The sequence below is a fragment of the Xiphophorus maculatus genome, chromosome 18, assembly GCF_002775205.1.
Source record: "Xiphophorus maculatus strain JP 163 A chromosome 18, X_maculatus-5.0-male, whole genome shotgun sequence".
Taxonomy (NCBI): domain Eukaryota; kingdom Metazoa; phylum Chordata; class Actinopteri; order Cyprinodontiformes; family Poeciliidae; genus Xiphophorus; species Xiphophorus maculatus.
The window spans coordinates 8,685,613-8,701,180 of NC_036460.1; the positions used below are offsets into that span (position 1 = coordinate 8,685,613).

A 15,568-nucleotide genomic window follows, 5' to 3' on the forward strand; every position below is an offset into this window, starting at 1 on the left:
AAACAGTGTTGTTAGTTTGCAATCAACTCAGTCATCCAGTTTAAACATACTGACACAGTTCCACTGGAGGACATCTACTGCAAGCAATTTTAGCCCTGCTGAGACTGAAAATCAGCAGCAGTGCTCAATGACAAACTCACTAGCTCCCTATACCACTGAGACACCAGCAAAACACATTTTACACTGTATTCTGTACACGAACCCAGAAGTTCAGTTTTTTAAAACTGTGCTATACAGCATTGTGAGCTAAAAAATGACTGTGATGCCAAAAATATACTACTTCCAAAATCATACACTTGGGATACAGAGCAATTCTCTTCACTTCGGATTTTAATCCTCTTCTGAAAAGGCATAGCAGCACAAGTCATGTGGTCTGCTCTACTTGAAATAGCAATTTGAATGGAAATGGCAGCACAGTAAGTGCTGTAATCTACATGTTGAAATGTAATTAACTTCTTCCGTATAAATATTCCATCTAGGTCACTCTGGGAATATGGACAATTTCATAAATGTGTTTGAGGGCCAGATGGTCAACATGTAAAGACTTGCAAATTGACGGTCAGTGCAGGATGCTGTCAACAATTGTAAGTTTTAACAGATAGTATTTTAGTTTTTAAGTTAGTTTTAAGACTTCTTAGTTTTTAAGAAGTCTTGTGTACACACAAGACATCTTGCCAAGGAAAGACGTATTAAGAGATTATAGAAAGTCAAGTCAACCTTTAGTCCTAGGTTATTGTTATGTCAAAAATGAGAGTAGAACAAACCCTTTACCACCTTTAATTTGACATAATATGTTATACAATGTACCTGGAAAAAGGGCATAACCTTTATATATAGCTTGACCCTTTAACTAATAGTTTGTTGAACCACCTTTCTTCTTGAGTACACACCTGCCATTCATGACAGAAAATCTGGTTAACTGTAAATGAATTGCATCTGTCCTAGTAGTAAATAAGTAAACTTTATATCTAAATAGTACAACGTAGAGGTCAATGACTTCTGCGTAGTGTTATATTACACCTTTACCTTATATTTGCTTTACTATAAACTATTTACATAAAACAATGTATGAAACAGAAATTTATAAATGGTACAAATAGAATGGCATACACAAGAGCAAAGAAAATATCAGACAACCCAAATTTAGTTAAAAAGCTTGTCTGAATAAATAAGTCTTAAATGACTCAAAGAAAAAATACAGTGTCAAGAATGAAGCAACAAATTCAACAACTTGGGGATATCACTCTAAGACTTTTTTCCCCTCTTATGTCTTTCCTAAAAATATTTAACATCCATTGACCAGATCTCAAACTGTGATGTGGAGTTGTTAATGGTCCGAGAAATAGGCTGGAGCTTGACCGTACAGGGCTCTAAAAGTGAGGACTAAGGTAGCCAATCCAAAGAGGCTAAAACGGGAGAAATGTGCCATCTCTTTCTTGTAGTTAAACTCCACAAGAAAGAGACAGCTGCATTCTGCTCTGTCTGGAGATCGTCAAGATCCATTAGACACATGAAAGGACTCATAAAGAAAAATCAAGAATAGATTAAATAAAAGTAAGAATAATGATATTCAACTCAGCTTTTGTCTACAAAGTTCAAAGTTTGGAATATCTCTTAGTGGAAAAAAGGCTATTTCTGATACATATGTGGATCACAGAGGCAATGATTATGTCTGATCCCTGACCAAACAGTGCCAGAAAGCCACCGTTATATCCTGGTAAGGCATTTTACAAAGGAAGGTATCTTACAAAGCTGAAAAGAAAGCTGAAAAGCTTTCATTTCAGCAAGCTTAAAAGAATGATAGGGCATGATAGCAATGATTAAGCACGTCCAGAAACTATTTGGCTTTGGTGGGTAAATATAAGAGAAAGAGCATAGCTCAAAGTACTTACATGGGCTCTTACAGTCTGACTCAGTTTGGTTTGCCAAAAACACTGAATGTTCGTACAGAAAGTTAAAGTGAAACTCCTCTACAGTCACCCCTGATATCTAAGCTACATTCCAGAACCTGCTAACAAAAATGCTATGAACAAATGTACCAAGGGCAAAGGTTAGATCAAGCAAAATACTTACTATGGATTTTTTTTTTACTCTTTTGCATTTTTTCATTGCTGAGAAAAAAAATCCAAGATATTTCATTGCACAAAGGTGTCAGTCAGAGTAAGAATGAAAAAACAGCAACAGCATTATATGGCTCAGCAAAACTCATCAGTAAACAGCAAATGATAAGTAGTTGTTGGAGTTTCCTCTAAACAATGTGTTGGGCTGGACCATGGATGGATGAACTGCACACAGAGAACAAAAGAGACTGGTAAAAACTCTTAACCCCAGAAAACTAAGGTTATGGAACAGCGAAGTCAAATGTAGAACAAAAATTCAACAGAAAACCTGTTGGTACCTGTGGAAGGCTTTGAACAGGAGATATCCTCACAATATGACTTGAAGAATATTTGTAAGTGGGTAAAAACGGCCAAATCACACAATTTTAGCTAACATTTGTTTTTAGTTCAGTTACACTAAATATGAGAAAAAAAAATGTTTGAATGATTTTAGTAAAATTGTTTATGTTTCAAAAATCTGAAATTTTAACAGCTGAGTGTTGACTTTCAAAACCTATGTATATACATTAAGTATGAGTTTGATACAGTGTGAATTTTCTGCCCAGCAGCAGGGAATGTGATAAAGTGTTGAAACATTTATCAGAGCTTATTTTATCAAACTTGTGATACATGGACTTAGAAATCTTCACAGCCACTCCAGAAGCCCTGTATTCATTTTAGCAGCAGCAATAAGACTATCACACTACCCAAGCTGTTCCATATAGAGCATCTAATTCCATGCTGAATCATTATCAACCAAATGGTACAGCAGTAATCTGTCTGTGCCTCAGACTCCAAGGAAACAGTGAGGCTCTCCATCCAGATGTTTCTTTCAAAGCAGTCCAGCTCTCACCAGTAATAGCATTAGCCAGGGACACACATCTAAACATTGCTTGAAAATCGGCTTCAGTACGCTTGTAGGCACAACATTCAGCCAGGACTGAAGCCTCAAAGCAACATAGGAGATGTGCTCCGCAGCATACACCAAGGCTACGTATACCATACCCAGATTACATTAGCAAAAATCTCAGTTTCTCCCTTCTCTGTAGAGCTAAACTCCCTCATATAGGTTAATATTTGATTAATGTCAAAATCTCTGATAAAAATGGTAATTTTATCTAAAGTCAAGTTCATAACTTTATAAAAAGAAACATTTCAAAGCATAATGTTAAAGGAACCAACAAATGTTACATTTAATTATGTTTAAAACTGCCCGCAGGCTGCTTTGCTCCTCAAAGTGTTAGAGAGAGCGTTTCACAGACAAAGGCCAGCAGCATAGTGTGCTCATTTGCCCTTGGTGAGTTTTGTGCTGGTGGGAAGGAGGCGACAGAATCAAGTAAAGGGAAGATGTACAGATTTGTGGGTTGAGAAATGTGTCGACAGGGGGCGAAACATTTCTGTAAATGTGCTGTCAGTTCACAAGGAGATCTACTCAGCCCTAGCAGCAACAGAAAACCAATGGAGTGAGTTTGGAATAGGTTGAGAGTGTTAATGTTTCTGCACGCCCATCTGGAGTTTAGGAGCAGAGTTCTGGATGCATTGAAGTCCCTGAAGGCTTCTGCTAGGAACCTCAATAAGAAAGGAAGGTGAAGTTGTAAACAAAAAAATCTAAATATTTCCCACAATCCTCTCTTTATGCTTTGGTTTTATTTAAGATAGTAAAACCAATCTGAAAAACTTACAGTACCTGCAGGTTACTGTCGTTATGTCATGTTCACAGAATAGATTTTCTGCCTTTTATTTCTATGGCGTAATGGTACAGCATAGACTCTTTGGGAATCTGACACTACACCGAACATAGTGGAACCTCTGGGAATCACTGATAGCGATAGATTTATTGGTAAAATATAATAAAATTCCAGCGGCACGAATGTAGCAACTTTGAAAAATGCTTACAAAATTTAGTAGCATTGATTTCATAAAACTAAAATGTTGCAAGAATTTTTTTTGTTCTTTCTTTTAGGATGCTTTCCCAAAACAATCAGAAAAACAATCAATAGCACTATGATTGTATTTTTATTGTCTAGTTAATGCTAAATGATTAAATAGTAAGCAATTCAACAAACAGTAAAGAAAACAAATGCAACTTTAGTGTGCTGCCTTGGTGTATGGTACAGATTCAGATTCAGGGGCAAATTCTTAATTCACAATTATTCCAGTAATCATTCAGCTAGATAAAAATACCAGTTCATGCCACAGATGAGTTTGTGGTATTCTAATCTGATAAAAGTTAGTTTATTACTTAGCTTGGAGACAACAAACAAAGATTTTCTGGAAAAATAATGTTTCCCTCAAGTGTAGTCTTTGCATGATTTGTATTTTGAACAGGCTTATTTGTTCACGTCATTTTGAAGACTGCCAGTTAAGGATGATGGGGATATATTTTTTATCCACATCCCTTACACGTCCTTTTTCTTTTGGTTTTCTACACAGACTGCACAGATGGCTCTCTGTAAGAAACCATCTGGCAAATATATTTAACCATTTGTTTATTTCAAGATGAACTCATCGAGTAGACAGAACACAGTGTCTGTATATTCGAAATCAAAAAACGGAAGTTTACTTCAGTTGATAAGATTCTTTAGATGAGATAAAGGTAAGTCCTTTACTCTGCAGTTGAAAATATATTTGATAAGCATTGTATATTACTACAAATTAAAGACAAGCAAAAAGATGGATTTTCTGTATTAAACTTCAATAATGGAAAAATGAGCAGATGTTAAGTGACTAAAAAATAAGTGTCCTGGTGGAATGTGCCAAGGGAGATGGGACATATAAACGGTGTCTTCATTTATCAAGCTGATATCTCAGTATTAATTGTAATCCCCAACTCTTACTAAACTCTTCATTATCTCCCTCCTATTTCAGCTACATTAAGTATTAAAGCCTTCAATATCAGCAAGGAATAGAAAGATCCCAGATATGCTGCAGCAAATAAATTTGAGAATTTATGCTTAATTCTAAACACTAAAGCCCTCACTTGATTTCAATAGGTAACCAAAACAGGATGAACTCGGACGTCCTTTAACATCCACTGACAAAACACATGCAGGCAAAGAAGGAATAGCATGTAAAAACTGCAGGGACTGAAGTGTAAATGAAAACATATTCAAAGCAGAATCATGCTATCAACAATGCCTGCTTTGTCAGGAATAATACAGAAATCTGTATTCACAGCACACATCATTAACTGCCTAGTGGTTCATGTGGCAGAGAGAAGGATAAATCTGTCACTTCCTTTAATATGGACCTCATGCCTCACGGTGCACCAGTTGACTTGGCTTTCTTCTTTTGCGTGTGTTCTGACACAGGAAGAACAAATGTTCTGCCTTTTTTGCTGAGAATCCACTATGAAAGTGATGCCATGTAGCAGAGCAGTATGATCGCATTTTTGCACACAATGAACAAAACTACATTTTCCATTTTGTAAATAAATCCTAAAGCCTACTGCTGCTCCTTTGCTATTTCATGTCCAAGTATAACACATTGCACCCAATATTTCATAAAGAGCAAAGTTTGCAGCCTTAAACATTAATTTTGAACCCCCAAAATACTTTCCATTTAAAACTATTGTGATTAAATTCCAGTCTTTGTACAGGCAAACAATTTGCTGAAATGTTCTCCTGTGTGCTCTATTGGCTTTTCAGAAATGTAATGATTTGCTGGGTCTTCTAGACTGGAGAGGATACAAGCAGGCAAAATCATGACACAAAAGCATGTGTCAAGTATTTTACGGTCAACCAATTAAAGTATAATAAATAAGTAAAATCCTTTTTGCTGGCTTTTCACTGACACACTGCACCAACCTTGAGCAATAACAAGGCAAATGTACATAAAAACTTGCCATTTTAATGATCCAGTGGATAAATCAGAAAGAGCTCAAAATTAATCCATCAACCATTTCAAATAGATCTCTCTGTAAACATTTCTGATTCGTGTTTCCTTATCTGTGACCCTCCAAAAATGTGGAGTAACTGAGAAGAGAACACTGTTATCCTAAAAACAGTGCATACTATAAAAGAAATGTACTTTCATATCTAAATTTTCATTTGACAAAAACAATCCCTGCAACATTCAATATATTTTTTTGGCAAAAAATATTAATCTTATAGTTTCCCCATATTTTACATTTACCTTTTTTCAGTCAATTATAAAATTCACACATCTACTAAACACAAGTAAAAAAGGAACTGTTTATATTTCTATAAACACACTGTTATCGTGACATAGCCAGAGATGTTATCTACACCAGGGGTGTGATGCTGTCAGACTGTCTTTGCTTGCGTTCAATCTCTACAGTGATGGAAACACCCTGCTGCAGTGCTGTCTGTCTGCTGCATAAAGCAATATAAATTAGGTTTGCATGATCTAAGATGTAGCTCATCTCCATAGAAATGAGCATTGAGGGCCTCACCTCTATGGGGAGGCCCTACATACACATGGTATGTATAGGCTTAGGTCTAGCCAAATTCTACCAGTCGACCATATTATAAACAATTTTCTAAATAATCTTGCATATTTTTGTTGACAGGTTTAGTGTTTCTCCTCCCCAACCCACAATCAGCTTTAATTTAACACATTTTGGATGTTAATTTTTTTTCATTTAAAAAAAAAAAAAATATATATATATATATATATATATATAATAATAATAATAATAATAATAATGATAATTCAAAGTTCAAAAACAAACAACAAAAAAAAAACACTTTCATCACTTTTTGGGTCTTTTTCTGACCACTTCTAATTACATCCATTTAAAAACCATTATACTTAGCCATTTGAAATAAATAATTATCAGACATTAACTATAGATTATTAAAAATACTCATAAACCTTTTTAAAACTTTGTTTTGTGAAATATCAATAGTTGTAATTTTGTTGCTTTTTTGCATCGGGTCAGCTAGAATACAAATCAAAATGATACAAAGGCATTTGTATGTGATGAATTACACTAGCCGTTTAAAGTTAGTGAATTTGATATTAGATTAAGTTTAGATTAGATTTATCAGATTATGTGTATTCAAAAAGACCACAGTTGCCCATGAATAGCTGAAGCCCAAGAATGCTAAAGACCGCCTCAAAAAATCTCTACAACTGCCTATTTTCATACATTACACACAGAAATTACAGCAGTCTTCCACATATCCACTCCTGGGTGTTTTCTTTAAAAAACTGTGTATTAATGTCTCAAAAAGAGCTTTGATAAATCAAGCATACTTTTGCACAAATTTCTGTTGAAAAGACTCCCATATGCTCCAACTATTAGGTATCCTTTAAATTCAAAACATCAAGCAGAAAGATAAAAAATGTAATTCTCACTGTTATCTTTAAGTCAATCTATATTATTATCATCTCTTTCAGCAAGACTGTTCACATATTTCATCATTCTGAGCTTCAGCACATTTCTATCAAGAAACAAAAAAAAAGTAACCCATAAAGTTCCCACAACCAGGAGTTAGTTGTTCTCTTAGCAACATTCCCCCACTGAGCTGGGAGATGCTCCCTGGGATGAGCCATGACACTAATTTAGGCAGCAGCCAAATAATATACTATTGGCATCTCACTGGGGTAGGAACGCATGAGTGAGCAGAACGAATGAGAATAGCAAGAGAGGAGCGAGACCAAAGGGAGAAACAAAGATAACAGACTTACAGCTTTTGCAAAGTCATCTGACCTCACTCTTCAGCATTTCCTAAAGGCACTAATGGTTATTCTTAAATCAAAAGATTATGTACCCAAAAGCTATATTTTTGCCGATGTAATCAGGTTGACAGACAATTTATCTACACTTCAATATAGCTAATATATCTGAGCTTTGAAACTCAAGGTAAACTTTATTAAACTACTGACAACAACCTAATAAATTGCACAGCATATGAGCATTGGGATCAAAATGCATTTTGCCGTTTTTCATTTGATCTGAATTAAAGAACATTTAGATAAAACTACTACTGAAATGAACTTGATCTTGGATGTTCAAAGAGACACAGAATATTTGCAGACAGGGCAAAACATGAAAAGTGCAATCCCTTACCTCGTCCTTGACTGAGGCCAAGGAAATGCATTACCGGCATGTTGCTGAGTCAATTGACAGCTGAATGAAATTACTTTTAAAACAAACAAATTTGCACAGCGTCAGAATTTCAATTTTCTCTCAAATCCTAAGAAGATTATCATGAAGTAGATCAGAGGAAAGGAAAATGTGATTGGGGGGAAACCGAATGGCTTCAAACTGAATAAACTCAACTGAGGAAGCACAGTGTTTGCATATCGTACACCTCCCCCCTTCCAATGTAAATGTTCTGAATGGGAAAGAATAAAAAGACTCAACGAGTAAAGAATTTATAGATGTACACACTGCCATTCCTAACTAATGTAGAATTATTTAGGGCATGTAGCATGAACCAACTACACCAGGTGGTACAATGACAACATCGAAACGACACTCAATTGTTCCATGTAGGTACATCATAATCTTTTATTAACCTGCTCTACACAGGGGGATGAATGCAAAGAGCTACAGCATATCAACAAGACATGAGGCTCGGGTTTTCAATTAATGAAACATCTATTTAATTGCTTGATATAATGTGTCTCAAAGTTGCAACAACATGCCAAGCAGAACCACGCTGCTGCCAAGCTCAGCAGCGTGGTTCATGTCACAGCCAACTGTGTCCCCTTAGCCCTATCGGAAAGGCCAAAACGTGGCCAAACGGAGAAAGGTAAGACAGTGGAGATCACAAATACAGCCTCTGGCATAATCCAAAACAGTGCCCATTAGAAAGGGGAATTCAGAAGAAAAACTTGTATTTATAAAACTGTAAAAGAACATATTGACCCGATATTGATCAGAGTGTGTAACTGACTCAGGAGTGCAAATCATAGCTTATAGCCACTCGAACGCATACAGAAACAAGCCTTCCATGGGATCGCCATGCTATTTCTCTAATATGCATAGACTCGATCGATCTCAGCTGGAACACATCCAGAACACATCCAGTGTAGTGGTTAACATGTAACCGCATGGAATATAATCAGAGAAAGCTATTTCAATTCCACAAACGATTACAGCCATTTTTGAAGTAATTTACTATGACCTTAAATCATAAGCACAATTGCAAATATTGCATCAAAACATCAAAAAATATACATAAAAGCTGCAGACAGAACAGCACAGATACATAGAAAGACTTAACTTGTGCCTCCATCGATAAAAATGGAATAAAAATTCATACCAACTCTTAATATAAATTACTTGTCAAGAAGCTGTATTATAAATAAAATGCCACAATAAATAGAAACAACTCTTTCTATGATTAACATTTGCAACTTCTGTGTCTTTTAATGAGATGGTTTATTTGTTAAATAAAACATCAAATTATCCTACTTGTGGTATGCACACATCCTTTCAAAAACATTTATATAGACTAAATGCTTTACTTGTTATGAATGTAAAGAATTCCACTCACAAATTTCAACATAATTTTTGCAACATAATTTGTGGTTGTTTGTACTTGAGAAAATCCTCAAGACGCGAACTCATGGGAAATCTTAACGACTTTAGTTTTGACATGGACATTTGCTTATTCATAGCTTTTTTGTGACTTTTTTCATGTTTTACATTGAAACTAAAACACTGGCAGTGAAGCAAAATAGCCTACAGATGCAGTGTGATAATTCAAAGATGACAGTAGAATCTTGATTAGTTATGTTTTGGTTGATATTAAAAAGCTAAATGATTTGACATAATGTTAAAATAAACACTATATTATATAAGACGATCACAGAAAATGGTGAGTAAAGGCTAAACTGTCTTAAAAGTCCAATCTTACCAAAGTGGGTCTTTGAAATTGACTTTGAACATAATGATTCAGGATCCCTGATGTGAATCATAACATAACAAGTTTTAAAGACAATTATCTTCAATATGCATTCTTATCCTGCAAATAAATGTTAACTTTCTACTTCTATGCACCTTTGTGAAAAAAAATATCAATATTTCAACAGTACATGTTCAAATCAAGATCCTCATAACATTCCTAGATGGATCTTACATAAATTACTTCATTATCCTATAAACTGCATGTTATGAGTTACAGAATACACAAATCTCGGAATCTTCAGACAATTTGATCTCAATTTATATGCAAAAAAAAACCCCACATATATTCTCAAAGTATTCAACAAAATTGTCTTTGCATCCCAGCTTTTTTGAGGATATATGTCTGATGCAGAAATTCTGATGTAATTTAGATAAAAAGGTAGATAAAATACCAACTTCAATCTGATATTACAGTTATTGCACTAAGTCTTTTATTGCTTGAACTGAGGTCAATCTTTTCTTACCAGACATAATCTAATTGCACTGATATCTACAAATGAAAGACAACTGAGCTTCCATACTCTCTTAATTAAATCTGTCATTTAAAAGTTTTAAACTGGTTTGATAGAAAACTTTTAAAAATAAAGTTTGAATAGATCGCTCCAGTGCTAAAATCTAGTGTTGTATTGAAGAGTGAGGACAAAGGACTTTAAAAAAAGCATCAATCACAAAATAAATTCATCAAGCAGAAAATTATGAAAAATGAATGTGCAATCATGTCACGGCCGTCAGGTTGGAGTAAGAAGAAAATCAGAATTATCATACAACAGAGTGTGATTTTTTTTTTTTTTTTAAAACAGCACAGCAAAGTGAGAAGGGGCAAGGTGTCAGTGACTCTAGTTCCTGCAGTATAGCTCTCATGTCTGAACATGCCAAGGGCTACAATTTGTTCTGCTCCACAAAGTGGGTCTCTGTTGAGCTAGAACAGGTTGTAATTAATCTCTAGTGTGCTAACAAGGAGAGGCCAACTATTGCAAACAGACTGTAGTGCTGCTGCAGATGGTCAAAGCACAAGCTGGAAACTGGTTTTAGTTTTTAATTCAATGTTAAATAAAGAATAAAATGACTTCAGTATAAAAGTTTCAGATTTTAATCCACCATAATCCAATTTGGTGTCAAAAAGCTGTATTATGAGAAATTGTATTAATAATTGTACTCTGAGGTACATACCATAGAGAAGAGGGGTTTAAGTTACAAATGACAAAAATCGAGATTTAAAAAGTTAACAGTTCCAAACCCACTCAAATTTTCCAGCACACTCTTCTTCCGGTTTTAAGTGATTATAATAAAATTCTAGAGAAAGTCCCAGATTGATTGGTGATTTTTCTATGTGATCCACAGAGTAAACTGTTTGCTTTCCACTACCAGTCAGCTGGCTGAAAGAAGGCATCCAACCACCGGCTGATCATTTCCATGCCACGCCATATCTTGCTCGAATTACGTTCAAGTAAAAGAAGCCCCAACTAATTACTGTACACACTGTACTGCACATGGACAAAATGTCCAGCAGGCTGATATTAGCAAGTTAAAAATAAAAAATCCATGTAATATGAACATTTTCTAAAAAACTGAGTTTTGGGGTTTTCATTTGCTGTGAGTGAGAAGAATCAATTTTAACATGAATAAATGCTGGAAATACCTTACTTTGGTTGTGTACAAGTTTCACTTTTTAAATTGAATTACTAAGATAAATTACCTTTTCAACAAGAAGACATTTACTGAGACACACATCTATGATTACCTGGCTTTAAAAACTTTGCTTCCTCCCAGAAATAACAAAATTTGGCTTCTTCTTCTTGTAAATGTTTGTAGGTTTTAAAAAAAACAGATGTTGTAGTGTAGAAACAAAGTGAGAGCCAGCTATCAATCTTGAGTCAACGCTGTCTGGAGCAGATAGCCTGACTAACCAGTCAATATCGGCTTGTTAGACTTATGCTTAGTTAAAGATGAAACTTTAAAAAAAAAAAAAAGATTCCTTGTAATTATTGCACAAGATTCTGTGCAATTAGCTACTGGAAACTACAACCATATTTAGGTCTCAAAATAAAAAAAATAGATAACAGTAGTATAGCTAAATTGAATACAATGTTATATTAAGGTTGTGTTGCTTGCATTTTAAATAAATGCCATTCCCTATTACACATTTTTACCCTAGGTTATTGTACCCCAAGAATTTCATACCAGCCTCTGCCTATCACAAGTGTTACAGCAGTTATGGACTTGCCTGATCTGGAGTGCTATGACAATCATATCTTGATCACTCAATATGCTTTTGTCACAACCAGAAGCAGCAGATGAATCTCCTTAATATAACCACAACATTGAAATCTTAAGTGACCACTGGATTTAAACTCCTCACTGAAACAAGTGCTCGTAAATTCCTGGACTTTTCTAAAGTTAAAAACTTCAGAAATTACTTTGCTATATTCAGTTTTCCTCCAACAGGCTACTGTTTAAATGAATGACTGTAACATTCACGTTGAAGATTCTCTCGAAAATGTCAAGCCATTTGTACTGCAAACAATTCCTTATTTTCACAGGCTATGTGTCAAAATGATATGAAATAATATGTGAACATTGCTTTCAGAAATAATTCCAGGTGTGAATTTGAGCGATAAGGAGATAATGTTACCAGATTGAGCACCGTCTCCACAATATCCCGGTTAGAAACCTCGCCGACCTGGATGAGTCCAATCAGAACAGCAAATTTCATCTTGATATTCCGGATGGGAACCGCAGGGTTGATCATGCCTGCCGGGAGGACCACTGAACCTGAGCCGGACATCATCATTGGCTTCCCGGTGGCAACAGCGGGGACCGCAGCTCCGCGATGCCCGTGACCTGGAGCAGGCTGACGGTCCGAGAGCGACAGCGAGCCCGGCATTGCCACCGGTTTCTCGCTTGTCATTTCCACGCCAACCCTGAGGTTTTAATGAAACACTGATAAAGGCTCTCCCCCGTCTCTTCGTGTTGTGTTTAATTACTGGTTAAGAGCGTTAGGAAGAAGAAGAAGAAGAAGAAGAAAAAAAAGAGAAAGACACTTGAGAAGCAAGGAGAAAACAGGAGCAAAACCGCAAAAGAAGCCTCTTTCTGTTGGGAGAAATCCACTCTGGAGAGTTCGGCTAAGGGAGTGTGTTGTTGGTACCAGCAGGTTAAGCAAGCTGACTGACCTGCGCTGTGAACACAAAGCTGCGTGCGTGCGTGTGCGTGTGTGTGTGTGCGGATCTTTTGGATGCGCTTCTCCTCTCTGCAGCCGCTGTCACCCACCATGTTGCCGCCCCCTGGCTGCGGTTCCTCTTTTTGTTGCCACATGGAGCACGTCCTGGTGGCTTCAAGCTTATCGAAGTTTCTAGTAATAGGCCAAAGAAAAAAAATATTTTATATTACTATAAATGTAATTTTCTAAATATTTAGACTTGTTTTATTGGGAATTTAAATCAGACAGTTCAAGTTTTATCTTGAACTGCCTCCTGACAAAACTAAATGGTAGCCAAAGCGTACCTGACGCAGGTGCACATAATGACACCACTTTCATTCCACATCTTCCAACGTTTTAAAGAACATTCCCAGTGTATTTACAAACTTATCAATGACCACCTAAAGAAGTTAATTGTAAATGGCATTGGATCCTGTGTATGTCTTTTAATGGTTACTTTAAAAATCAAAACTATGCAATATATTTTACAGTTGTAAGGGTTTATAAAATTATGACTTAAATTCTTTGAACTGCAAGCCACATTAAGCTATATTTGAGAAAATTTGAATAAAAAACAAAACATTTTGTTGGTTGTGATTAACAAAGGCTGTTTTTTAAAATAAATAGTGACTTTCAAATATATTCGTAGCCATTAAGCTTTTTCATATTTTGTCACCCAACTCAGATTTTTACACCTGATGGGTGGATGTCTTCTCCTCCAGAGTCACCATGACACTCTTTGCTGAATAATGCTTTCAGCTGTGGAAGTAGTTGGACGGCCATGACTCTGTAGATCTACATTTGTGCCGTACTCTTCGTATTTTGGGTTGATGGATTGAACAGTGCTTCATCAGATCGTCAAAGTTTGGGATGCTATTTTGTAACCTAAGCCCTATTTAGCTTTTTCTCTTTATTCCTGAGAATAAAGGAGTTCACCAGTAAACTTCATTAAACTTCCTAAAGGGCTTATAAGGACAGTTGGGTGTATAATCAGAATAAACTACATACAGGTGGACTCTATTTAAAATGGAAATGAATTCATAGCACTGAGTTTCATTTTGGGACACCAGAAAAAGGGAGGCACTACACAAAACCAAAACATAATTTAAAAAAAAGGGATCTGATTTATGCAGCTAATGCACTGTGAGGAACCTGCTTTAACATTTTTTGCAGTTTGCGGTAAAGCAGTTTGTCTTTTAGATCAGACCACACAGGGCAGCCTTCACTTTCCTCATGCATCAGTACATCTTGGGCAGTTCACCTCTATTCCTTCCTTCGACCTTTTTTGAGACATATGACATCTGCACATCTGGAATACCCCTCAAGAGTTGCAGTAATGGACATATCCTGACCCAGTTGTCTAGCCATCACAATTTGGTCCTTGTCAAATTGTTGTTGTTGCTTTTCTTACTGGAACCTATCAGTTTTGAGAAAAAAATGCCAGCTTTCTGCCGAATATATCCTGCCCACACACAGTCATACATAAGAGATAAATTCTCCCTCTCTTAGTCTGGAAATATTTTTTTTCAATTTCAGGTTTTTGTTAAACTGATTTTTGATTTTAAGTTTAGCTTCAAACAATGATTTCAATGTTTGAAGCCAAACTTAACTTTCTATTAAAGTAATCCAGTCCTGATTAACAAAGTCATTAAGTATCACTCTGTCTTTATTCTATCAGTAGCTCATTCAACCCACCTACTAAGTTGTGGATTGCAAATATTTAGAATAGGGGACAGAAAATAAAGGTTTGTTACATGTAATCTGTTTTTATTAGTCAAAAAAAATGTGCTAAAGCTGAAAGTATTTAATTTTAAACGGCATGTTTACTTCTCTATTGAATATTGAGATTTTTTTCCCTAGTCTTACTTCAATACTGTAAGATATAACAAAGGTATAGTCACAACAGCTAAATTATTCAGCACATTTTGAATCACTTTAAAATCAAACTAAATGTCTCTGATACCTCCCAGTGGATGTGTTCCCCTCAAATGTCCAGTAGAGGTCCCTCTAACTCCAGAGCTGAGATAATTTCTGCAGTTTTACAAAAATTCCTGTGCTTGAATTCATTTTTTTTTGTTTTTTTTTTCAATCTTTCATAATATATAGTTGTCTTACTGATTGCAGAAATGCTGTCAGCAGAACTTCTATTGTCTCCAGCATACCATTCAATGCATTCACAGGTCTACAGAATGAACAAACCTCACCTTTGATTCTGTGATCAAGCGTTGGGAATCAAAGGTGAGGAGTGAACACCTCCAGCACAGTTTGGTGTCAACATATATTTGGAGAATTTCTACTTTTCCCTTCAGGGTGAGCTGCTGTCAAGTACCAACTATAATTTATTTCTTGATACAATGGTAAGATTCGGAAACAATGTGCAAAAAAATC

General features: G+C 35.7%; 1 protein-coding gene across 5 annotated transcripts in view; it reads right to left on the reverse strand.

Moving 5' to 3' along the window:
* Positions 1-13,177, reverse strand: part of LOC102233216 (neurobeachin-like) — a 225,499-nt gene extending 212,322 nt beyond the window's left edge. For 3 of the 5 annotated variants that reach the window (XM_023351738.1, XM_023351736.1, XM_023351735.1), the window contains exon 1: positions 12,617-13,177. In XM_023351738.1, the coding sequence (XP_023207506.1) occupies positions 12,617-12,892 (276 nt within the window). In that variant the 5' untranslated portion in view covers positions 12,893-13,177. The remainder of the gene's footprint in view (positions 1-12,616) is intronic. The other 2 variants (XM_023351739.1, XM_023351737.1) reach the window with 1 other exon arrangement.
* Between the last annotated feature and the right edge of the window lie 2,391 nt (positions 13,178-15,568).